The sequence below is a fragment of the Mandrillus leucophaeus genome, unplaced genomic scaffold, assembly GCF_000951045.1.
Source record: "Mandrillus leucophaeus isolate KB7577 unplaced genomic scaffold, Mleu.le_1.0 Scaffold102, whole genome shotgun sequence".
NCBI lineage: Eukaryota > Metazoa > Chordata > Mammalia > Primates > Cercopithecidae > Mandrillus > Mandrillus leucophaeus.
Genome location: NW_012098321.1, coordinates 62,878 through 90,404, shown reverse-complemented (window position 1 = coordinate 90,404; position 27,527 = coordinate 62,878). Strand labels below are relative to the sequence as shown.

The 27,527-nt window shown below is 35.5% G+C and overlaps 1 protein-coding gene across 1 annotated transcript in view; it reads left to right on the top strand.

Moving 5' to 3' along the window:
• Positions 1–27,527, top strand: part of GBE1 (glucan (1,4-alpha-), branching enzyme 1) — a 122,817-nt gene that overhangs the window by 70,926 nt on the left and 24,364 nt on the right. The window contains exon 3 of the mRNA XM_011976730.1: positions 23,497–23,612. Within this exon, the coding sequence (XP_011832120.1) occupies positions 23,497–23,612 (116 nt within the window). The remainder of the gene's footprint in view (positions 1–23,496; positions 23,613–27,527) is intronic.

The window sequence follows — 27,527 nt, the reverse complement described above, 5'->3', positions numbered from 1 at the left end:
CACCCCTCCTCCTTTGCTCACTCTTGCAATCTAGAGTAAGGCTATGCCTCTTGAAGCGGCTGTGTCAAAAGAACATAAATCACCAGAGCCATTTCTGATTTTATTTGCTTCTAAGTGACCCCTGCTTTCTTTAAATAGCTACATTTGTACATCCTGTTATGTATCTTTCTCTTCAAAGAGGAAGAAAACATTTTTGGTTCATTTGTTCCTCTCTCCCACCTTCTCCCTTTCTCCCTCCCTTCCTCCTCCTTTTCCTCCTCTCTTTTTCTTCCTTCTGTACCTGCCACTCCTTTTCTCCCCCCTTCCCTCATTTCCTTCCATCCTTCCTTTTTCTTAGATATCGCTTTGACCATCTTAATCCTCAGCAAGCCTGGTAACTAGTGTTAAAAAGAGTTTCAGGCTTACAAAAAGGCTCTGGGTTCTTAGGGAAAAGAAGATGGTACTTTATTTCTTAATTCACATGAAGCAAGAAATTAACTTTGTAGCAATTATCACAGACTTCTGAAATATCTAAAACAATTTATACATGATTACCAGTACACCTAAACTCTAGACAAGTAATATCAAAGTTTTATTCTGTTCCTTTTTTCCTGTAGTTACAGAATATAATCTTAAAATAAAGTGCTTACTCTGTTAAAATTGTATTTTCCTCCAAATAGTGTTGATATTCACATCTAATTCACTATACATATAGTTTTTATATATATATATATGATATATAGGTGGTTGTATATGTGTGTTTGTGTGTTTCAAAAATCTGAAAGATCCAGAATTTAAATTCAATAGCTTCTTTATCATCTACCCCTGCTTTCCTTCTCTTAAGTAACAGTATTTATTGAGTCTCTTCTGTGTGCCAAATACTGTGCTAAGTAAGTCTTGGAAATTCAAGCAATGCACAAGAGGGACAATAACCTTCTCACCTAGCAGAGGAAATGGGTGGTTTCTTCCTAACCAGCAGTCATTGCCTGAGCTCATATATTAATACCATTAAATTGAAATTTTGATGTTATTATAAGTAGTTGTGGCCATTATATGATTTTTTAATATAAAAATAGATACAATTTTGTAAAGATATGTTAGGAAGTAATTATAAATGGATACTTTCCTAAGTACTTTCTAAAGTCAAAAAATAAATCTTGGAATATAATTTAATAATAATTATAAACCATATACTCCTTTAGGACACTGTTTTTTGAGGATTGTGTTTGATTGCATTTTTTTTTTTTTTGGTAATATTTTATGTGTTTATTTTTAAACCAAAACTGTTGAACTGAAAGTTTGAGGTATATTTCCAGAGAATCTGTAATTGATTTAAATGATACATGAGACCTTTTTTGTCAAGCTGATCTGAGCTAGAAAAAACCTCTTAGAATAGCTGCATTTAGATTTTAATGAAACTAGGCAGAAAGGAGACTAAAGTGAATTTCCTTTTTAGTCTTTTAAATGAAAAAAGTGCATCATTTGTCCTATATATCTTATTCATCATCAGTCATAGCAAAGCATTCATTCCCATGAGAGAGATAATGGAGTCAGAGCCGAGAGGAATGGAAGATTGTCATTCAATGCAGATGAGTTTTAGTAATATTCTTATCGTGAAAAATTGGGTTGCAAAACCTTAAGATTTAAAATTAAGTTGCCATAGATATATTTAATTAAAAGTAGATTGCTTTAACCTTTCTTTAAGTTAGAAATAGGTTTAAAATCTTAAATTAAATTTATAGTTAGTTTGTACTGAACTTGTATTCAGTACTTGCCTTTAATAGGAATTCTTTATAAAGTTTAGCCCAAAAAAGGCACATTTTAATTGAATTATTACAATGAACATATAAAGAAAGTTTCTGAAAGCATTTTATAACAGTATATTGGATCAAAATATGGTTCACTTTTTTCCTGATGGAGAACGTTACCAAACTTAGCAAACCAAACTAAAAACTGAGAGCAAAAGGGGGCTCTGCATTCTCAACTCCTAACACCTCGTTAGCACACATAGCTATATTTCCTGGTGTTTTAATGTTTTCACCAGATGGGGTGGGTTTTTATTCATAATACTGCCCAGTGGACATTGTTCTTCTGAAGTGAAAGCATATGAAGCATGAAGTTACTGAGGTTGAAAAGCAAACATAAATGAGACTGTATATGGTGCACATTAGTTGGCCAAATTGCAAACTTCCCCTTTATGTAATCATTTTAGGTTAATTAGAAGAAATTAGAGGGCTCCAAACTTACTCTGTGATCCTATCTGATTGAGCACTTTTAATCCAAGGCATTAAAAATAAAAATATGATGAATGTAGAAGGATGTGTGGCCAACTACCAGTCCTCACTGTACTCCTGGCTCTGCATCACCTGGTTTCAGGCTGTGGGTCTCCCTTGTTGTGAGAAGATGCTGAAGTCTGGGCTGTGTGGGTCTTGGCAGTTTTGCCACCCGAGTAAAGTCATAGGAGTAGGCATGGGTAATAAACTTCAGAGCAATTGCCACAGCCCCAATCTATGATCACACCCTTGGCTCCTGTCCATCAATTCGTTATAGATCCCTTCCTCTAAGAGTTACTAAGTCAGAAGTAGGGTTTTCTCTTTTATTGGTTTACTTTTGCCTAAGATCTACCCAGATGAATAATAATACTACTTTAGGTGCTTGATTCAACTGTACTATTTTATTTACAAAATTAATTATTTATTATTTTTGAGACCTGGTCTTGCTCTGTCACCTAGAAAGGTGTACATAACCACGGCTTAATGCTGCCTCCAACTCCTGGGCTCCAGCGATTCTTCTGCCTCAGCCTCCAGAGTAACTGAGACTACAGGGGCGTGCTACCATACCCCACTAATTTTTATTTTTTATAGAGAGGAGTGTCCTGGTATGTTGCCTAGGCTGGTCTTGAACTCCCGGGCTTAAGTGACCCTCCCTCCACGGCTTCCTCCTGCCTCGGCCTCCTTGGGCTATAGGTGTGAGCTACTGCATCCAACCAACTTTAGAATTCAAATTTTATTATTAATTTTTTAACGATTAGGTCATGCTGACTAGCATAACATATCTCAGAGTAATTGCACATATTAAACCAAAATAAACTGTTAAAAGTTAAGTCTATTTACTATAATTTTCATTTCATTTTTAAAGGAAAAGCTTTTTTATAAAATAGTCCATTTTTATTCTCCTTTTTCTTCCTCTTCACAGGGTGAGGAATCACAGACTGAAATCTCCTGTAAATATATTATCATTAACTGGAAGGAAATTGCAACGTTACAGAGTTGTTAATCTTTTCTCATTTAAGATCAAGATTCATTCACTTTCAGAGGCTGAACAAGAAGGCATGGTCATGTTAGGCATACAGAAAACTGGAATCCATTGTTGTTGCAAGCAGATGGATTATCCTCATCTGGACTTTATTTTGTTGCCAATCTTCATCATCAGCCATATAGGAATAGCTTTCTGTGTGCAGTGCTTCAAAATACAATGACATGAAATTTTGTGTGCTAGAGCTAGCATAGTTCCTAGAATCTAGTATGTTCACATAAATGTTTCTTTACTAATTCATTTTTGCTTTGTGTTAGTAGGATTTAATTATGCTTACAGACAATTGTAATGTCTAGCACAGGACAATAATATAGCAAGACAATAAAGAGAATAATAAAATGAGACAACAATAAGGAAAACAGCAAGATGATAAAGACAATAAAAAGTAGAATAAAATAGAAACACAATAAAGACAGTTATAAATGGTTTAACCCTTTTATTAAACAACAAAACAGCAAAAAAGAGGATTTCCATCATTTAAATTTGTATTTCATGGTGATGATGCTGTTATGGAATGGCTTGGAGTTATTAATTCTGTTAGGATAAGTGCTAATGATATCCCAATTAATTGATTAGCAAATGTTTCATAAATATATTGGAAAAATTTACTATTGTAGTTTTAAACAGGCACGTACATGTAACTATAAAATAGTGAGTAGTTCTGGTAACTGTTTATTTATTGCACATTTATTGTTTGCTGTGTGCCTGACCCAGTACCAGCGCTGGAGGAGTATCTGTCTTACTGCTTTTTGGTCGGTGTTTTTGTATCTAGCTCTTCCTGTCCTATTTGATTGATAGTGTTACAACTGAGATATAGTTTATTCATTTCTTTGGGAAGCTTAATAAGAGGAATTTAGAGACGAAGTATGCACACACAGAGTTAGCACCGAGGGGATGTACATATGACTTTGGTTGGTGTTGAGTGTCTAGCTGATGTCAGAGAACTGAAGTCCACATTGTTTCTGGAGGACACAGTTATTTCTGGCAGGACTTCATAGTTGTGAAGATCTTACTGTGCTCCTTAGAAACCTGGGGTAGGCGCAGAGAACGCACAGAGTTCTCTGTTTCTAGAACATTCAGTTTATAACGTTTATGTAGCGGACCTCTTGTGGCATGACTTGTCCTTACTTCAGCTAAAGACAGGGCCTTGTCACACAGCCACAAAAGATTAGGCTCACAGACAATTTGAAGGGTGAGTAAGGCACAGTTTTATTGGGTAAAAAGGGAAAAAATGGGAAACAGGGATCCTCCACAAAGCCAGAATCCCTGCTGGTGTGCTTTGAATTGAATCCCAGGTTCCACCCAGGAAGAGGAGGGGCCAGGCTCCTCCCCACTGCAAACAACACTAACATCCCAGCAGGAACATACCACAGTGCATACTCCTCCCAGGGCGCAGACTGGTGGGAGTTTCTCTGGGGACCCCTTCCCCGCTGGCTGCCTCAATATGGCCAGTGGTCAAGAGAGGCTGGAAGAAGCTTAGTTCAACAACTGGTAGAGTGGACTCGCCCGCCAGTGATGGGAGGCTGTGTGTGAGATGATGACGTAGGGCCTTGCGGGCTATTCTATGAAGTAGTTAAAAGTGACAAAACATTTTAATGATTTTGTTTCAAATTTAAGCGTTCTTAAAATCTAATCAGTGGAGTAGTTAAGGAAAACATGACTATTCACTTTGTTCGACTTTAAACAAATGGCTATTACATTAAAGACAGAAAACATGACAATTGTTGGTGCATTAAATGTTCTTTGTTTTAGTGGAATTGCCCTAATGGCAGTCAGATTTATTCTTGAACATGTTAAGCCTCCATATAAGTTGCCAGTATTTTCCTAAAATTGGGTCCCTCATTTCTGAAATGGGAGTGAGGAAAGATGTGAAAATTGATGGCCTCAAGCTTTTTAAAATCCATATTGAAACTTGTACTACAAAGAGAGAAGTTTAACCTGAGAGTTTATGCCTGTATCAGCATGACACAGAGTAGCAATAGAAGTTTTCTTACACCCTACAAATCTAATAAACACGTTGGTTCATTTAAAAGTGATTCAATTTTCTTGGATTTTAGATTTCAGAAAAAAAGGAACATAGTCTAATAAATTATGTCCTATATGTCTAATAAATGTAGAAATTACATATAGAGGTTTATTTTAGATGCTGCTAATGTTTGGGCATAGATAATTTGGCATTTTGTGAATTTTTAGATTAATAGCATATTGAACATTTTAGAAGATTCTTTTTTTAAATGGTGATATTTAATATGTTGAATGGATATAGTTCATATACATAATAGTAATTGCATGTGTAATTTATATATAGTATTAGATACATATTATATATATTATTTTTGGCATTTAGGACATAAAAGAAAAGATCTGTTTTAAAATACAAGTAAATACATTCATGTCATTCATGTTTTTTAAAATTACTGTACTTTTGCTTTTAAATCTCTGTCAACATAATTTGGTTAGTGACCCATACTAATTGAAAAGGTTAACAAAAGGAACCACCTAGATCTTTTGTGCATTTTAATCGTTTATATTATTTGCTAAACCCAGGTATAATTCTTATTAATGTTATCTTAGTGTATAATGGAGTCTTATTAAAAGAATACTATTTATGCTCATTTGCAGAACTAAAAAGAAATGGTTTTTTTGGGTGAATTGTATTCTTTGTTACATCTTCAGTTGCCAAGTTAGCTTAATATGATCTTCATTTGGCATAAAAAGGTGAAAATTTATTTTAGTAAATACTTGTTGGGTACTTACTCTGTGGGTGATTCTGTATTAGGCTTTGGGGTGCAAAGAAGAATAAAACTTGATCCCTACCTTCAGAAAGTCGGCAGTCAAAGAAGGGAAAAACAAATCAATATAGACAAATGTAGTAAGTGCTACATATAAGCAAGTGTATTAAGTGTAGTTAGTAAGTGCTATGGTAGATGTAGGTGTAGGCTACTGTGGGAGTTCAGAGGGAGTTATCACTCTTCATTGATACACGAGTTGGCGATATCCACAGTGGTGCTGAGTAGCACACTATTTCCACACTTTGTGTAACAATAGTAAGCATTTATTTTCCACTCATGCATCTGCAGATCTGCTAGAATGACTCTGCTTTTTTAGAGGTTTTGATATGCTTAGGAAGGGTGATGGAGTAGCAAGCAAGATTTTTTGGTGTAGAATGAGGCTGCTGGTGAGTGATGAGGAGAATTTTGGAAAGCATTATCAAACTTTATTGTGTGAAAGGTATAAAGATTGCTATGGCAGAATTGTTTTGTTTGAAACTCCGTGATGCTAAATACTCCAGACGGAATGGGGCGTCTCCATCTACGATGTTTCGTGATGTGACTACTTTACTTTGATGCTACTCCAGACCCCTTGATCTCTTTTTGAACGTTTCATCTCTTTTGAACTTTGAGTTTCCACTGTGCTCACCTTGTAAACCTGTAATGTCTGATTTTTTTCTCTGCTTTTGCATAGCTTCTGGGAACAGTGAGGGAAATCACATAGAGATGTGAAGTGCTGCCTCTACAGAATCGTGGCCATCAACATTTCACAGAAATCATTTGCACACCCGGAGCCTGCTCTTTCTAACTTTCTCCATGGTAGCTATTTCAGTTTCACTACTCTCCTCAGAATCCCTTATTTTACTACCTCCTCATTTTTCATTCACATAATAGTTGCCTTGACTTTTCAGAGAAAAGAGAAGCCACCAGAAAGGAGAATTTTTGACTTTCCAATCATTTTCTGAAAACTGTCTGTGTGTCTCTATTTATCCTTTCCTTGTGCTTTCAAAAGTTGGTAGAAGAAATTACTGTCACAGATCCATACTTTGAATCCCATTTTCTTTTGTGTCCTTAATATTGTACATCTGTTTACCTCTTCTTCTCCCCTCAGCCTCTCCATCTGCTGCTTTATTTCCCTCTGCATATGAAGTTGCTCATCATTCTTCTTCTCTAAATATATTAGAATGAAAGACAATACCTCTTTCATTTCTCTGTCAGATTTCTAGAATGATACCATAGACTATTGGTTACAAAACCTGTGTGTGAATAGCAAACATTTAGGGAGCTTATAAAAGTAAAGATCCACTCCTGGATCTGATTGACGGATCTATAGTAGAGTCTTTATTGTTTTCGAACTTTTAAAGATAACCAGGTTGGGGAACTACTGTAATAAATGAATATGTATTAATATGGGTGACACTGACTGTGTAGTATGTGACAAAAGGTTACAAAATTGTAAGTTAAAAGAAGTATGTATATACTTTTATATATTTTTTATACTATATAGACACATGCATATGCATATAAATACCTATGTAATAAAAAATGAGAAGATTTTATACTAAGGCATTAATAATGTAGAGGTGGATGTGGTTTGAGTATGTTTTTGTGTCTTTAAATTTTATTTTATTTTATTTTATTTTTGAGTCAGAGTTTCGCTCTTGTTGCCCAGGCTGGAGTGCAATGGTGTGATCTTGGCTCACCACAGCCTCCACCTCCCAGGTTCAAGCTACCTCAGCCTCCAGAGTAGCTGGGATTACAGGCATACGCCACCTCACACGGGTAATTTTGTATTTTTAGTAGAGATGGGGTTTCTCCGTGTTGGCCAGGCTGATCTCAAACTTCTGACTTCAGGTGATCTGCCCACCTCAGCCTCCCAAAGTGCTGGGATTACAGGCGTGAGCCACCGCTCCTGGCCAGTGTCTTTAAAATTTATCTATATATTTTTTTGTATGCAGAATATATCCTTGTTTTGCAATAAGAAACAAAAATAATGGTAGAGGTTAGTACCCCACGTACCTGCATTCGCTATTTTATCTTACTTCCCTCCCTCCTCCATTTAGGTATCTTTTCTTCCTTTATCTTCCTGCAGTAGTAGATGTTGTAGTAGATGCTGTCGATGACGACTTCTAGTTTCTTACAATTCCCTTCTCTCTTACTTTATATTCTCTGTCCCATTTAAAGAACCACGCAAGCGAAACATTATTTTTCTCTGCCACCCCTAATAACCAAACAGTCGTCTTACCAAATTTAACTGTGAAGTAGCTTTCAAATGCACTCCTTCATTTTCATCCCCATCTTTATTGTTATTGTTTGAGAGATCCAACGGAGGTGGGTATCACTGAAGCCCAAGGCGGAGGAACCAGGAGTTTCAAATGCCAGTGGAAATGCATGCCACTTGAAGTCCACAGAGAACTATTGGGACTGGAAATTTACAAGTCTATGGTGACCTTTGCCAGAGTATTTCAGAAACATTTTATCAGCTGAAGAAGTAGAGATGGCAGTCAGGAAATCGGTCTGTCAGTGGTAGGATAGCCAGAGAATGACTTGAATCAAAAAGAGAGGTTTTCTTCACTGTTGTTAATGTTCTTTAAGCCAATGCATCAATGCATCATATTTGAATGCTGAGAATAAAGAAGTTGAGAGCATGTTTGAAGACAACAGAACATTAGAAAAAAATTGTACAAAAGAGAAAAGAATGGAATCGGCTGGGCGCGAAGGCTCACACTTGTAATCCCAGCACTTTGGGAAGCCAAGACAGGTGGATCACCTGAGGTCAGGAGTTCAAGACCAGCCTGGCCAACATGGTGAAACCCTGTCTCTACTAAAAATACAAAAATTTGCTGGGCATGGTGGCGGCGCCTGTAATCCTGGCTACTTGGGAGACTGGGGCAGGAGAATTGCTTGAACCTGGGAGGCGGAGGTTGCAGTGAGTTGAGATCCTGCCATTGCACTCCAGCCTGGGGGATGAGAGCGAAACTCTGTCTCAAAAAAAAAAAAAAAAAAAGAAGAATGGAATCAAATGATTAGCTTTGAACAAGAGAAAAACAAATAAACTAAAACAAAACAACAACGAGAAAAACATGTCTTTCTCACAGACTGAAGGAAAGGAGGTAAAGGAGCCTGCACTTACCAGTTCATAGGTTTGAGAGTGGAAAGCTGAGGAAGTTCTTGTCTCCTGGCTCCAGTTTTCTCTGTGAAATGGAAAACCTGCTGCTGCACGGAAGTCGAGTATGCAAGTCTACCTCTCTGTGGAGATACTGGAAACTACTTGGTAAAATGAATTATTTTTGTTATTTTCTTCCTCTATCTGTCTATCTTGCTGTCATTCTCTTTTATGATATTTTTGTTGTTATCTTCCACAAGGCTATAACACCAAGATTAATGCTAGGCATGTTGTAAACGTTAACAAAACACTTTGTTGTCATTTAAGGTGGAATATCCAGAGAGTGGCCTGAATCATGCTCTTGTCACTTACTTGGCTGGGGATTGTGACTTATCCTAGCAGTGTGGTTGAGGGGATCCTGTGTTTTGACAGACTGATGTAGCTTTCTTTCTGGCGTAGCTGCTATATTGACATGCCTGATGTTTTCAGGGCTTGCAAAAATGTACTAGTGAGCTTTTCTATGAAAAAAAAAAATTCCATAGAAAAATTTGGATTGCTAAAGCATACGATTCCTGGATGGCTTTAATTGAGAGGGCAAACATAAAATCTAGTTAAATTTCTGCTGTGGACTGAACGTTTGTGTTTCCTCAAAATTCCTGTGTTGAAGCCCTAATCTCCAATGTGATGAAATATGCAGATGGGGGCTTTGGGAAGTAATTAGATCTTGATAGGACAGCCCTCATGAATGGGATTAGTGCCCTTATAAGAGACTCCAGAGAGAGGCTTCCTGTCTCCACCATGTGAGACAACGTGCAGACAGTACTCTGCAAGTTGGGAAGACAGCTATCAAGAATTGGACTGTCCTGCCACCCTGATCTTAGACTTCCAAAGCCTTCAGAACTGTGAAAAATAAATGGTTTTTGTTTAAGTGACCCAGTCTGTGGTATTTGTTATAGCAGCTTGAGTTGTCTAGGACAGGTACTATCCACATTTCTACCCAGTAGATAGATGCTGGGCTGGATCTAGATTGTTGTATACGTGTCGTAGAGGGTAAGAGCACATACAGACAGAAGCAGGAGTCAGACTAACATGATTCACGTACTGCCTGTCACGTAGTAGCTCTGCGATTTGGTCTTTGTTCCTCTCCCTCTTGGAGCGTATTTTCTCATCCATCAGATGAAAATTGTAATACTTTATGGGACATTTGAGGTAATTGAATTAGATGTTGAATGTCAAGCACTAAGGACAATCCATAACTACTGCTACTGGAATCAGTGTCACCACGTCTTCCTATTTTTTGTTGTTGTAATGATTTTGTTATTTCTATCACAATAAGACTCTTCATTTCCATATCATTAGTTTTGAGATGGCCTCTGCTCAAATTTTTTTTTAAAGGGAGTATATTATTTGATATAAAGTTGTTCACAGCTCTCCTTCCTCAAATATATATGAAATGTATATGTAAAATGAAAGAAAATTCCTCCCTCAATTCTTTGTCAGGTTTCTTAAATAATAACATAGGCCATTGGTTACCAAACCTGTGTCCGGATAGCAAAACATTTGGGTGCTATGTAAAAGTTATAGATTTGTGTTCCTTACAGGTCTCATTCAGAGTAAAAGATAAGTTCTTGCATCATCATCGTTAGCTTAAGTTGGTAATCACCTCTAAAGCTACCACTAACTAATCTGGGTTTGAGAAGAGGATACCTATTTTTGTTTGAGTAAAGAGACTGTTGTTGTTTGTAGTTTCAAATGTGATTAAGTTGTTCTACCTTGGCAAAGTGTTGAAATTTTTAATCATTTTTCTTCATAGAGTCTTCAGCTATCCATCCTGAGTCTTTAATTCTACTTATTGACCAAGCTAACCATTCAGCATTAAATTTTTATATGTCTCACTATGTGGTCTTTTCCTTTACAGTATCTCCAGCAGAACCTGATTTTATTCTAGGGCAAAAGCTCAGTGGAAGTGAATGAATAAAGGCTACCTGACTTTTTAAAAAAGTTTTATTTTTTAACAGCCTTATTGAGATAATTCATGTAGCATATAGCTCACCATTTAAAAGTGTACAATTTGATGGCTTTTAGTATATGTAATAAAAGAGTTGTGCAACCATTATTACAGTTCATTTTAGAACATTTTCAACACCCCAAAAGAAATGCCATACCCTTTAGCCATCATCCTACCATTTCCCCAGCACTAGGCAACCACTGATCTACTTTCTGTGTCTGTAAATCTGCTGGTGTTCAATATTTCATATAAACGGTCTCATATAATATATGTTTTTTTGTGGTGTGATTCTTTCACTTAGCATGTGTACAAGGTTCCATGTTGTAGTGTGTATTAGTACCTCATTCCTATTAATGACCAAATAATATTTCGTTCTATGAATATTCAACATTTTGTTTATTCATTTACTGATGATCATTTGGATTGTTTTCACCTTTTGACTCTTATGAGTAATTCTACTGTGAACATTTGTATTGAAGTTTTTGTGTTGACGAGTGTTTTCATTTTAGTTGGGTATCTCGGCTGGGGTGGAATTGCTGTGTCTAATGATAACTCTGCCTTAGCTTTTGAGGAACTGCAGCGTTTTCAAAGGGGCTGCACCGTATTACCTTCCCACCAGTAGCACCTGAGGTTTGAAATTTTCCCGTGTCTTTGCTAGCACTTACTATCCATTAGCCATCCTAGTGTGCATGAAGTGGTATCTCATTGTGGTTTTGATTTGTATTTGTATTTTCCTAATGACTAATAACGTTGGATACCCTTTTTTATTACTATGTTTATTTTTATTTATTTATTTATTTATTTATTTATTTTTGAGAAAGAGCCTTACTCTCCCACCCAGGCTGGAGTGCAGTGGTGTCATCATGGCTTGCTGCTGCCTTGACCTTCTGGGCTCAATCGACCCTCCTGCCACAGCCTCCTGAGTAGCTAGAACTACAGGCGTGTGCCACCGTGCCCAGCTGTTTTATTTTTTGTAGGGATGGGGTCTTGCTATGTTGCCCAGGGTGGTCTTGAATTCCTGGCCTCAAGCAATCTTCCTGCCTTGGCCTACAAAAATGTTGGGATTATAGATGTGAGCCACCACACCCAGCCCTTGAATATCCTTTTGTAGGCTTATTGTCCATTTGTACATCTTGTTGGTAGAAATGTCTATTCAGATCCTTTGCTCATTTTAAAAATTGGATTTTCTTTTTTAATTGTTAAATATTCTTTATATACTCTAGATTCATGTCCCCTATCAAATATATGATTTGAAAATATTTTCTCCCAATCTGTGGACTGCCTTTTCACTTTCTTGATAGTGTCCTTTGACATACAAAAATTTTAATTTTGAAGATGTCAGATTATCAGTTTTTTCATTTGTTTCTTGTACTTTTTGTGTGATATTAAAGAACAGAAATTACAAAGATTGACGTATGTTTTCTAGTTTTAGTTCTGACATGAGTCATTTTGAGTTAGTTTTGTATATGCTTCAAAACAGGAATCCAAATTTATTCTTTTTTTTATGTGGAGATCCAGTTGTCCCAGAACTATTGGTTTTAAAGACTATTCTTTCTGTCATTCAATGGTCTTAGTCATCCTTGTTGAAAACCAGTTGGCCAGAGACACATGAGTTTTTATCTGTTACATTGCTAGCTATATTAGAAACCATTATTTTAACATTATGGTGTATTTTCATACGCGGCTATAGGGTTAGGAGGGAGATCTATGTAGGTCCCTTCTTGATTACTGTAAACCATTGCCATGCTCCCACACCATGGACTGGGTCAGGTGGGGCATCTTAAGATAGAAGATTGTGTTTTAGGGTATAGAGAAGAGTTCCTAAACTCAAATACATGCTGAAACCAAGGAAGTGATGAATCAGTTAAGTTGCAGTTGATAGTGATATGGCATCGAACAGGGAACTAGAGTGTGCTCCCTGCCTAAAAAGAGTCCCCCTACTGGGTCCCAAATGTTTGGGAAAATGGAGAGATAGCTAGCTACTGAAAACATACCTGAGAGCCATTCTTGGCCCACAGGATGACTATTGCTACCTCTGGTTATAGACCATATGGCATTCACAAGTCTCTTACATTTCTTCTCCTTCCTACTTTATCCTTTCTATGTTCTTTGTAAGCAAATAATGTCTCACTTTACAGCTGTACCCATTAGTTTTCTTCTGGTTTACTGAGAAATTACAAAATGAAAGGATAGTCATGTTCAGACCCAAACCAAACCCAAGTATCTTAGTGGGTTTGGGCTGTTATAACACAGTACCATAGACTGGGTGGCATATAAACAAAAGACATTTATTTCTTGCAGTTCTGGAGGCTGGAAGCCTGCGATCAGGGTGCCATCATGGTTGGATTCTGGTGTGGGCCCTCTCCGGTGCTGCAAACTGTTGTCTTCTCACAGTGTGTTCTCACATGACCAAGCCTCTGGGTTTCCTGTAATATAGGTACTAATCCCATTCATGAGGGCTTTCCCACATGATTTAATTCCCTCTCAAAGTCCCTATCTCCAAATATTACCACATTTGGGGTTAAGATTTTAACATGAATCGGGGGGGCATACAAATTTTCAGTCCGTAATACTAGGTAAAAAGCGATCAATAATGCAAGGCACAGCAAAGATAAATGTCATTATCCTTAGATCCTAAATAATGTTTACTTTTTGTCAATTATAGATGGCATGAATTGTGTGAAATTGGATTTTTTTTTTTTTTTTTTTTGAGACGGAGTCTCGCTCTGTGGCCCAGGATGGAGTGAGCGGCGCCATCTTGGCTCACTGCAAGCTCCGCCCCCCGGGTTCCCGCCATTCTCCTGCCTCAGCCTCCCGAGGAGCTGGGACCACAGGTGCCGCCCCCGCTCGTGGCTAATTTTGTTTTTGTGTTTTTAGTAGAGACGGGGTTTCACCGTGTTAGCCAGGATGGTCTCCATCTCCTGACCTCGGGATCCGCCCGCCTCGGCCTCCCAAAGTGCTGGGATTACAGGCGTGAGCCACCACGCCCGGCCGAAATTGGATAACATTTCAAACTCACTTGTCATGGTAGTATTTAATATACTGTTAGCTTGCAGCGGGTCAAGTAAACTGAAAATAAATGGAGAATTTGAATAAAATGAAATTACATCCTTTCAAGGATCTGTGAAACATCTACAAAGATAGATTATACACTGGAGCACTTTTTAGAACTGAGTTCCATGTGGTGGGCTCTGGAGGGAGGGTAAGAAATGAGGAGAAAGCCGGCCAGATAGAGGCATTTCAACCAGCTCAGCTCTGCCTTTATATGCTTTGCGTAGTTTTTATGTTGGAGTTCTCCATAAAATCTGTTTTGAGATAATTGAATGGTTTCTACTCCTGCAAGTAAATAGGTTGGTAAATAAGTAAATGGTTTGATTGCCCCTGTGTTGAACTACAAAGTAAGCCTCCTGACGAACTTCATTTCATTAAAACTAGAAATTAATGAAAAAATCTTAAGGAAAATATAATACCCACCACACAGTTTTTCACAAATAACAATAGTATTGGAGAGAATAATCAGAGTTACAATTATAGTCTGTTTTGAAAAGAAATGAAAACTGTATCGAAAGCTACTGGTTACAGTTAGAACAATAATGAGAGGTTCTGCATCTGATCCACAGAACACAGAAAATTATTTGAGTGCCTATTTTCCAAATTGCAATGACTATATGTAACTAATACGATTCTAGATGCACTGAAGGGGAGTTAATTTATTGCATACAATGGATTCTTAAAACATTGGGGCTTAATTCTCTTAATGAACCCTGATTGATCAAGGCAGGTATGTCCTGTTATTAAGATGATAATTTTCAGAGTTGATGAGGTTATGGGTAGTTGAACATCCTCATATCTGGCTGATTGGTGTATTAATGGAAACTACCTATCCAGAAAGTAGTTTGTTAATCTGTATTCAGAACCATAAGTATATTAAACCTTGTGCCCTGTGCTTTATGATATCACTTTTTATAATTGATAGCAAGAAAAGAGATTTGGACACGTATTTGTGCACAGAGACCTCATAACATTCATTTTTAAATTTTTATTACAGAAATATTGTACTCTGTGGAATAATAGAGATAAGGTTCTATATTCTTTTCACCCAGCTTTGACACTTATCAATAGTTAGCTAGTGTTGTTTCATCGCTTCCCTTGCCTCAGGTACATTAGTTGTTTTGTTTTCCATAATTTAAACCAAACTGGAGGCAGTGTACAATTTTGTCATTAATACTTTTTTATGCAATTCTTTTTTTTTTTTTTTTTTCCTTTTTGTGGAGAACGGGTTCTCGCCATATTACCCAGGCAGGTCTCGAACTCCTGGGCTCAAGCTATCCTCCCGCCTCTGCCTCCCTGAGAGCTGGGATTACAGGCGTGAGCCACCGCGCCTGGCCTATGCAATTCTTACTATCAGTAGATGTTTTTGGTAGCATAGTAACTCTTATCCTTAATAAAATTATCAATACTTTCTTCAGTCTGGAGTCAGATTTGCCTGATATGCTACTATTGATGATGCAATTATGTTCATTTATTTCAGTTTATTTCTATTTTAAGGGCTTTTCTTATTTTTTCTTTTTTAACTTATTACATTTTCCCATTTTATGAATTATTTACATGGTTTTGTAATGAGTACAATCCTGGAAGACTACTAATCTGTGCATATTCTCATATTCAGAGTAATTTCTATTCATTCTTTGCTGTATTTTATGCTTTTGGAAATTATAAACAAGAATATCACTCTCTTACATAAGAAGAATCATAGTATAAATACTGTTTATTGATGAAACATTATTAATTTCATTTAAAATTACAAGCAATGATGTATATCCATTTATCATCCCTTTTGTTACATAGAAAGTACCATAATGTAAATACTATTTTAGAAATAAAGAAACATGCTTTTATTTAAAACCCACACTTTTTTGATAATAAAATTCTTTTCTCCCCTAAATACCTTAAATAACAATTTAGTAAGTGAAGCTCTAGCTCTTAGTCATATGCTACATGACATTTTGGTGAATGAGGGACTGCACATACAGAGGTGGTCCCATGGGATTATAATATTTTGACTGCACCTTTTTAATGTTTAGATACTCAGATATTCACCATTGTGTTATAGCTGCTTACAGTATTCATTACAATAACATGTCATACAAGTTTGTAATGTAGGAGCAATAAGCTATACCATATAGCCTAGGTGTGTAGTAGGCTATGCCATATAGGGTGGCATAAATATAATCTATAATGTGTATACCATAATGATGTTACCTAATGAAACATTTCTCAGAATATATCCCCATTGTTAAGTAATGAACAAATGACTGTATTTGATTTATTTTCTAATTTCCAGAAAGCTGGATATTACATGACTGAGCACTGTTTCTTTAAATAATGAGATATTAGTATTCCATTGGTTCTGAATTTAGTGGCACTCTGATATACTTTAGAGATTGTTCTTGAAAACCACACCTAAGCTAAACTAATAAGTGTTAAGAGTAGTTTCCCCAAGGTAATAGTGATAGGGAGGGGAAGTGTCTTATTACAGTCCTTCCCAGGGTACTAGCTGCCAGCAGAAGTTGAAGAAGGATGACTCCTTTGCACCCAACTGAGAGGAGGAAGAATTATCTGGAGGGGAAGAGAGAAAATCAAACAGCACAGGGCTATATGTCAGAAAGGACTACTGTCTGTCACCCACCAGACACTGTGTGGTTCCCTCATAATGCTGGGTAAGAACAATGCCATAGGAAATTCCAGCTCTGTACTTTATGACAAGATTTTCCTTGATACAAGCAAAGTCCCCAAACTTCAATCTTTATAAGCCTTTGCATTATAATTTCTTATACATTCTGCCTGATACAAAGTAATTAAATGACATCATATGGCGAGGAAGGATGTTTCCCTGCTCCAAAGTGGTGATATTCCAAATATTTAACAACTGTTTTGTCCTGAGGATATCCTTTCAGATGGGATGGGATTGATATCTGCCATATGGGCTAGTACTGACTTTATATTAGCCTTTGTATATTAGCCTTGCCTGTTGCATTTGCCAGGCATCTTACCTCACTGCTTGTCTGGGTGTGGCAGGGATTGGCCCAAGTGCAAACCAAACTCTTTAGCACGTTGGAATCTTCCTGAAAAATGGAAGACCCTACATACTAAGTTGGAACCATTTCAGTCATGTATAAGGAAAATTTATATTAAACTTAAAAACGCTGCAGAAATGAAGTGGCTAAGTGCTGATGAAGAGTGGTACTCCACTGTGAATCAAAGAGTTTGGGAATATTTGAAGGAAGCTGACATTTGAGAATTTTATGTGAGGATTAGTACATTTGAAAAGGAAAGGTTGTTGGGTATGAGATAAACACAGAGTTTGTATGCCTGATACAGTGACCTTAGTTAATGTTTGATCACCTTTGCCAAATGTGTGTTTGCAGTTCATATTAAACTGTGCATCACACTGTTTCTTTTCCGTATCTCGATTTAAATTTTGTCAGCTTGTTTTGAGTCTGTGGACAAATAGAATCTTATGCCTCATCACATATGATGAATTTAAGCCTGTTAATAATAAAATACCTATTAAAATGTTTGGTTTAGAAATATATCAGATTTTCCACCATGGCACATATACTTATGTAACAAACTTGCATGTTTTGCACATGTATCCCAGTACTTAAGTAAAATATAAAAAAAGAAAAATACAGAAGGCCAAAAAAATTAATTATTGTTAATTAGCTATATAAGACCTTCTTTAGTAAGAGAGGTTCAAATACTATGTTTGTATGTATTTTTATTTTAAAAGAGTAATTAGTACATATTAATTGCCAAGTGATTCCTAGAAATATTTTACTTTAATTTATAATTAAAATCTACCTTTATTCCAGACTTAAGACTGCAAATTAAAATATGTTGAACTCCAAGAATGCTACTTAGTCACTATCTCAACAAAAACATTAATATGCCACTCCAAAAGTTTCTATCAAGAGAAACTAGACAGGCATAAGAGTATCAGAATCCTTTCTACATTCTTGGAGTTCCTAAATGTTGCTCCAAGACTATACAGCTGATCTGTGAACGCTGTGGGGGCTAGGCGTGCCTACTCCTCACATACTCAAAATCTAAGTATAAATTTCGACTCCCCAAAAACTTAGCTACTCATATCCTGCTGTTGACGAGAAGCCTTACCAATAATTAGGATGTATTTTGTATATTATGTATATTATATACTGTGTTTTTACAACTAAGTAAGCTAGAGGAAAGAAAATGTTACTAAGAAAAATCATGACAAAATATATTTACTATTCATTAATGAAAGTGGATCATTATAAAGGTCTTTATATTTGTTTACATTTATCTCAATTGTAAATGGCGCCTGTATGGTCTTTATTTGTGTACCTAAGTTTTAATAAATTTTAACATTTTATCGTTAAAACAGAACTGTATCAGGTTTTCTGTACTCAATAAACATCAAATGTTTTAGCAGATGTTGTAAGAAAATAATTTATGAATGTAGGAAACATGTTCTTAAAATTTCACCAAAACTGAAAAAATAAGCACACCTTGTTTTGGGGGTACCTAACTTTGAGCCTAGTAATACCTAGATTATGGTAGATAATGGAGAGTAGACAGGAATATGAGTTAATATTGTTAACATTTAAAAGGTTTAATATCACTTTTCTGTGGGAAAAATAAACCTTTAATTTTTTATTCATTTTGTTATCAGTTGCTTATACTTTTTAACCAAGTTATGTTTTGTTGTGAATATTATAGAAAATATTATCTATAGACACTAATAATAGTATATTCAATAATGGTTTTAATGCGTGTTGTCTTTTCATGTTCTCATTATCATTTCTGTTCCCTCACATTAATACATTTAAATTCCTTGATCTCGGAAATTGCGTCTTTAATCTGATTCTCCCTGGTCACCCTTCCTGGGCTTTATAACCCCAGTCAATCCTAAATCTTAAATCCTATATATCATGTGATTAACACTTACCTCAAAGGATTACTTATGACATTTTTGATTTCAGAAGTCCCTTGACCTGTTGATATATTATATTATTTGATAGCCTTTTAGTTTAACTTCATCTAGAAAATTACTCACAAAAGTGTTAAGTGGATTTAACCAGGGCAGTTGTTTCTAAACTGTAGTCCCTAGGCCACTGGTATCAACATCACTTGTGACCTTTTTAGAAATGCAAATTATTAGGCCTCACCAAAGATCTCTATAAAAAACTCTAGGACTGGGACCCAGCAATCTGTATTTTAACAAATCCATGTGATTCTCATGTGAGGTATAGTTTGAGAACCCACTGACCTAGATAGAGACCGTTCTAGTTCTATGTGTAGTTCTATGCTTGGTAGAGAAGCAAATAATTGTCACACATGATGAAGTCATGTTTGTTTCTATCCTCAGGTCTGCATAGCAATGCAAACTCTTTGCATTACATAATTAATTCTCTCTCGTGTACTCAGCATAAGTCGTGTAGGATTAAATGAAAAATGTCTGAGTGACCTGATTTGTTTTATAAATGTCTTTAGATAGGCTCTGATATGGCTTGGTACAATTTATTATTGTTATTAATATTATTACTTTATTTTCAATTATATTCTGTAGTAGAGTCACATGACTTATTTCACAAGACATGCATTTCCCTAAAATGTGTCTACCAGCTTATATTATTTTGCCTTCTGTGTTTTTCTAAATCAAATTTTACTTAAAATCAATTTTCAGAATTTTTATACCAACAATTTGAAGTTGAATTTTATGTATTTATTTTTAACTGTGCTTCCGTGATTGGTTCCTAATATCACACCTGGATACATCTTAATGATAGTTCCTTCTTTCTTAGCTAAGTGTTTAATGTTAAGTTTATAAGCACGGATCCAAATCCAGTGATTTTCCTGATTATTCTGTTTCTGAATATTGAGATATGTGTATTCTGTGGAGTAAAGCTGTTTTTATTGGGTATTTTGAGAAACTCATATTAGGCAGGAACTGGTTTTACTGGAAAAATTCCTTTGTGTGATATAGTATGGTAGAAGTGGATATTTTGGTTGGTGCCCATGTTTTTAATGGAAAAAAGAAACAAACACTAATAAAGGAATGAGAGAGAAGAATTTAGGGCTTTGCAATGACTAGAGAAAGAGTCAAGGAGATGGAAAATCTGATGGTAGGGTAGCTGAAGAGGGATTTATTTGGAGAGAAAAATGAGTAATGGAAAAATCTTAAGTAATTTCATACGTATATGCTTGCAAACCTTCTTTCTCTCCCATACGAAATCTTTAGAATGCTCTACATAACTTATGATGGCTAACGTACTGGGTTTTTTTTGGGTGGGGGTAAATATGTAAAGATGTTCTCAGTCATGCTTTAAAGATTTGTGCTTGGCAGAAAAGAGTACCTGCAGTGAAAGCCAACACCTGAGTTCCCATGAGGAGAAGGGCATTACTAAAATGAAACTCTTGAAGATGCAAAGAAAACATGTTTTTCACAGTGTATAATTATAAATAATCAGCATATGCTTTTGGAGATTTTGTATCATTACACTATTATAAAAGAAAAATATGACATAGTAAAAGAATTTTTTTTTACCAAATATTAATACTTTGCTTATTTAAATAGTCTTAAAATAATAGTTGATATCAAGCTAAAGAATTAGTTCATCAATTTTCAAAAACTGATATTGGAAGCCATTTTCACAGTGGGGAAACAGCTCTTACAAATAAATCTGCATATCTAAATTTCACCTATCACTGAATTTTCACTTTCAAAGTATCTGAATCTTTTAATAAATTTTTAGTGGATATACCATTGTACTTCTCATTTATATTGGTCTATTATAGCCCAATTTAACCTTTTCTTTATGAGATAGGACTAATTTGGAATGCTAAATTTGGTTTGGCATTGAACAGGGCCTGCATTAAGCATGCAATACATATTTAATGAATGAATGAATGAACTAATGAACTGTACCCTGTATTTTCAGATCTACCTAACCGGGAAAAGATCTGCTGTTTGTCTTAAGTTATTAGCTAAAAAGAAATGCAGTAATCATATAGTGTTCTATTACCTAGATTTTTATATTCCAGACGTTTATTATTTTTTTCCTCTATTTATGGACTAAACTCTTTGTTTTAGTAATGAAATGTCACAGCGTATTTAGGTGCGATGTATTTGAGGTTTTTAGGTGAAGAGGAGTATAACAGCACCAAACTTGTAGAGCTGCCCTTGAAGACAAACTGCTGTTAGACATTTTCAGACTGTCTTCATGATGGGGAATAGGTAACTGTTTAGAAGAACCTTTATTTAAATCTTATTTCTTACTCCTGTTTTACCCCCATTGTTCAGACTGGCTGAGAGAGAAGAGTGAAAATGTTGGTGTGTAATGGAAGAAAACATGGCATGAGATGAGTTTCCTGATTATTCCTTTATTATGTCCTTAGTTGAGAATGTAGTCTCTTAGCAACAGAGTATATGCCACAAGGCTGCTTGATTTTTTTAATACCATGAAATATTTTAGGCATAAACAAATAGCAAATTATGTAATAAACATCTATGTGTATACAACTCACTTTAACAAAAATATTGCAGATACTGAAGCTTCATGTGTTCCCTTTCTTCTACCCACAGGGAATCACCATAGAATTTGATATTTCATATTCCTATTTCTGATTTAATATTTTTACTACATACATATATATCAGTAAGTTTCATATAATGTTTTGATAGTTCTTGATCTTGATATAAATGCTATTCTTCTCTACCCTTTTAAAATTAACTTTTGTATGTGGGATATTTGCATATGTTGGTACTCTAATCCATTCATTTCATACCATTGTATAGCATCCAGTTGTTTAATTATATTGCAAAGTTTTACCCATATTGTGGCTGTTGAAATTTTGATAGCTTCCAGTGTTTTGGCTATGGCAAAGGGTTCTTCAGTGGATAATTTTGAATGTCTTCTTGTGTACGTTTATGAGAATTCCTCTAAGCTATTTCCTAGGAACAGAATTGTTGGGCTATGGGGTTAAGATGTCTTTAACTTTGCATCACATATGATGTCAAGTTGTTTTTACCAATGATACTACCTTCAGCAGCGATGTTTTCTATGGTTGCTGACTAGATGATGTTTTTAGACTTTTAATTTTTTCCAATGCCCTGAGTGCGAAATGATATCTTATTGTTGTTTTAATTTGTGATTGCTTGATTCAACAGTGAGCTTGAGTATCATTACATATGTTTATTGGCCATTCAAGTGTCCTCTCCTGAATAAATTTTTTGTCAATCTTTCTCTTGGTTTGTTTTCTTTGTCTCATTGGCTTACAATGTTCTTCATGTATTGTGGATGCTCTCTGTCTTTTGGTATATTCATTACAAATGTATTCTCCCAGTTTATAGCTTGTCTTGTCATTCTGTCGATTCATCTATTTATGATGATAAGTTTACAGTTTTAATGGTCAGAATTACCAGTCTTAAAGTTTTATAGTTTTAAAAAATATTTCATTTAAAAAACCTTTTATATTCCAATATTGTAAATGCATTTCTCTGTGTTTTCTTCTAAGCATTTTATGGTTCTGCCTATCGTGTATAAATATTAATCTATGTTCAAATGATTTGGGGACATACTAGTTGGTGGAGATCTGTTTTATTTTATTTTCATAAGGATAATCAGTTGTTCCAGCACGACTTATTTAATAGTGTGTCCTTGACTCACTGGTTTTTAACGCCTCCCTTATGATATGTTAATTTCCGTGTGTGTGGGTCTGCTCTTGTTTGTTTTACTTTCTTCCACATCCTGCATTCCACCTTTTCTTTACTTCCTACACTTTATATAACCTTCTGTCTTTCTTGCTTAAGGCATTTCTTTAGATTTTATGTCAACTCTGTCACACTCTTATGAAATTCAGTAAATGTTATATGATTTTAATGGCTTTTCATTGTTTTTCTACCATGACATCTACATTTCTGTTTGTTCATAATGTGTCTTTTTGTTGATGGTGTTTTCTAAAAAAAGGATCCATTGTTTTCTTTTGCATTCTGTTTATTGACAGAAGCGTTAGAGTTGAAACCACAACTGAAAATGTTATAGTCTTAATTTAATTATAAAATGCAAAAGCAGACTTCAAAATGCATATTTTATAAGTAAATTAAGAATAACCTGCCTTTTCTAAACCACTAGTATTTTGATTAAAACTTTAGAAAACAATTTTTTAGACAATTTGATTTTTTGTGCAAGTAAAACAGTATTTTGTTTTTCTTGAAATTCATTAATTATTAGTCCTATCATGCTGTTGTTAACTGATCTTCTTTAATTTTTTAGATGGTTGGAATCCATTTTCATACCCATATAAAAAACTGGATTATGGAAAATGGGAGCTGTATATTCCACCAAAGCAGAATAAATCTGTACTCGTGCCTCATGGATCCAAATTAAAGGTAGTTTCCTCCGTCCTGTTTTTTCCTGAACTTAGCATGTTCTTTTTATCTTGTTTGCCAAGTTTGATTTAAACTATTAGAATGTGTAACTGATGAAGGATAATTGTGGGAGAAACAGTCTAAATGTACAAATAGAGGAAAATTTAGGAGAGGGTCTTGCTGAGTTGAATTGGGTTAGATTAGAATTGTTTGACTGGTAGGGAACAAAACTTAGTTGTATTATTATCACAAGTTTAGAAACTTTATATAAGAAATGATATATTAAAAGTGATTTTGAGTAATTGTAAAACTTTAGCTTGGGAAACAGAAAGTTTAATGGAAAAATGAAACCTGTCTTCAAATCAGCCAAAGTAGAGAGGATTTTTATCTGTAAAGAAGTCGGATGAAATTGATGTGGGAGGGGATGCTGTGTTGGACGCTCATGCATTTTGGAGACTGCTTCTTCTGGTTCTTCCTCTTTCTGGCCTCTGACATGGTGGTGGTGCGGTCTTGTTTATCATATTCTTCTGTGATAATGCCACCTGAATTAGCCCAGGGGTCTCTCTGTTGGAGGCAGGCTGAGTGTCCTCCACACTCCCTCTGCCTTGGTTGACCATGTGGTTTTGTATTCAAGGTCTGCAGAGCAATTAGAGTCGGCGCTCTTGTCTCATCAAGGGATGTCTGAGGGATGGGCTCCAAAGTCTGGATTACAGATTTAAGGCATTTGTTTACAAGAGAAGCGATCTAAATCTTTCCACATTTGCTTGATTTTACTCCATGGTCATATAATTATATAATATTTCCTTGTCCCTTGTGTCTTTCTTCCTCGGACATTTACCATGATAAATCCTATGATTGAGTTGTTATTTTTATTGGCATTTGTTATTTAACAGTATTAACTCAGAGTTACTTAAATATATTAAATCAAAATGCACAGTATGTTTATTTTGTAGGTTGTTAAAAATATTTTATAAATAATGAAATTATAAGTGTATATAAAATTTAGTAAGATATTGCCACACATAATAATAGTAAGCAGAGAAGAATATTGTTTGGAATAAGAAGACGTTTAACAAGAGATGGCAGTCAAGGTTCTTCTTAATCTGTAGTGAAAAAGAGAAAAATACCGATAGTATGTGGTAAGAGGAATTAAAATTTAATATAAATAATCCCCTTTCCATGTCAGTATAAGCTCCATGAAAGCATGGTCTTTGCTGTGTGTTTTTTTTTTTTCCTCCTGTATACTCTCAGTTCTTTGAACAGTGCGTGGCAGAGTAGACACTCGAAAAAAAAAAAATGTATTGAGTGTTAAAGCCATTTTGAGACCCAGTCTTCGAAGGAGTAAATCAAACAATTTGATTCTTCGATAGTTTGTAAGGGCTAATTTTACAGAAACTGTGGCAAGGCAACTATTATTGTTTTCATTGCTGCTTTAGGTCTTAATGGCTGTTTTATTTTTAACCTTTATTTTAGGTTCGGAACTTTTTTTTAAGAACTGAACTTACTACTTTTTAAAAAGTGTTGCGGAAATTTTTTCTGCCATTTTCTTTTTTATTTTTTTTGAGATAATTAGCAGATTAACTTTACTGAGTTTTTACTTATTACAATCAATTAACTAAAGGCACCAATCTAAATCACAAACAGCTGCTTGGCACCAGCTGCAGCTGTGAAATCCCTGAACGCCTTGATTCTGTGACCCTCAGATGTTTTAGCTGAAGCACAGGAGAGTTCCCAATCATGGTGGAGCTTTGGTTGCAGGCCATCACCTCATAAGGTTGATTTTTAGCTGCCGAGTTCTATTTATTCATAGTTTCACTAGTTCAACAAATATGTATTGAGTATCTTCTATGTACCTGTTACTGTAATATGCACAGGGAATCCGAATTATAAAAATTACTTCTTGTAAGGAAATAATCTAATACATTAGTTATTTTTAATGTTTATCTGCTCCAATAAGCCTAAGAGCTCAGACACAGTCCACTCAGTAGAGGTGGCTTCCTGTGGAAGTAACTGCCAAGCTAAGGAGCTAGGTCTGTGGAAGAGGCACGATGGGCTGTTTCAAGTTTTTAAATTGGAAAAACAGATTTTCCTCCTTTGGGTGGAGAATCACTATAATAAACATAACTATATAGACATAAAGTTCCTTTCCCTCTCAAACAGGGATCTGTATGATTATATTGTTAAACACTCATTACCTCATTACTAGACCCAGCATCATCTATTAAAAGATAAGAATAAACAGCTCACTGGTTTTCTTGCTTTGTTAGCCAAAGTAGGAGGCATGAAAAATACCAACATAAGCAGCTACCACTTATTGAATGTTTCCCATTGATAGCTAACTAATTTACATATATTTTGTCATTGACTCATTGCAAGAACTTGATACAGTAAGTACTATTATTACTGGCTCACCCTACGTTTGGCTTTGCCTGAACAGTACCAGTGTATACCTGTTATCTCAATTATTATAATTTTTGATTACTATAGCTTTATTTTTATTTTTTATTTTTATTTGACTTTAAGTTTGGGACACACACCAAAGAACATGCAGGTTTGTTACATAGGTATACATGTGCCATGGTGGTTTGCTGCACCTATTGACCCGTTCTCTGAGTTCCCTCCCCTCACCCCCACCCCACAACAGGCCTTGGTGTGTGTTGTTCTCCTCCCTGTGTCCATGTGTTCTCATTGTTCAGCTCCCACTTATGAGTGAGAACATGCAGTGTTTGGTTTTCTGTTCCTGTGTTAGTTTGCTGAAAATGAAGGTTTCCAACTTCATCCATGTCCCTGCAAAAGATATGATCTCATTTCTTTTTATGGCTACATAGTATTCCGTGGTATATATGTACCACATTTTCTTTATCCAGTCTATCATTGATGGACATTAGGGTTGGTGCCATGTCTTTGCTATTGTAAACAGTGCTGCAGTAAACATATGTGGGCATGTGTCTTTATAGTAGAATGATTTCCCTGATGAATATCAATGTGAAATTCCTCAATAAAATACGGGCAAACCAAATCTAGCAGCACATCAAAAAAGCTTATCCATCATGGTCAAGTTAGCTTCATCCCTGGGATGCAAGGCTGGGTCAACATATGCAAATCAATTAATGTAATCCATCATGGAAACAACCAAAGACAAAAACCACATGATGATCTCAGTACATGCAGAAAAGACTTTGATAAAATTCAACATCCATTCATGTTAAAAACTCCCAATAAAATAGGCATTGATAAAACATACCTAAAAATAATAAGAGCGATTTGTGACAAACCTACAACCAGTATCGTATTGAGTGGGCAAAAGCTGGAAGCATTCCCTTTGAAAACTGATACAAGACAAGTATTCCCTGTCTCACCACTCCTGTTCAACATAGCATATAACTTCTGGCCAGGGCAATCAGGCAAGAGAAAGAAATAAAGGGTATTCAAAAAGGAAAAGAGGAAGTCAAATTGTCCCTGTTTGCAGATGACATGATTCTATATTTACAAAACCCCATCCTCTCAGCCCCAAAACTCCTTTAGCTGATAAGCAACTTCAGTAGAGTCTCAGGATACAAAGTCAGTGTGCGAAAATCACAAGCATTCCTTTACACCAACAATGGACAAGCAGAGAGCCGAATCATGAATGAACTCCCATTCACAATTGCTCCAAAGAGAATAAAATACCTAGAAATACAGCTAATGGGATGCGAAGGACCTCTTCAATGGGAGCAACAGACCACTGCTCAAGGAGAGAAAATTTTAATAATCATTGTAAGAAATGGGTAGCATTCTGTCTCTAGTTCAGAAAAATACTAAATTTTAATTTTCAAATAACAATCAGGAGGTACAAATTTTAGTAACTGACATCTGTCATCTCTAAACCTATTTTTCAAAATCTAAATAGCATAAGTACTTTTGGTCTTTTGTCATTTTTTTTTTTTTTTTTTTTTT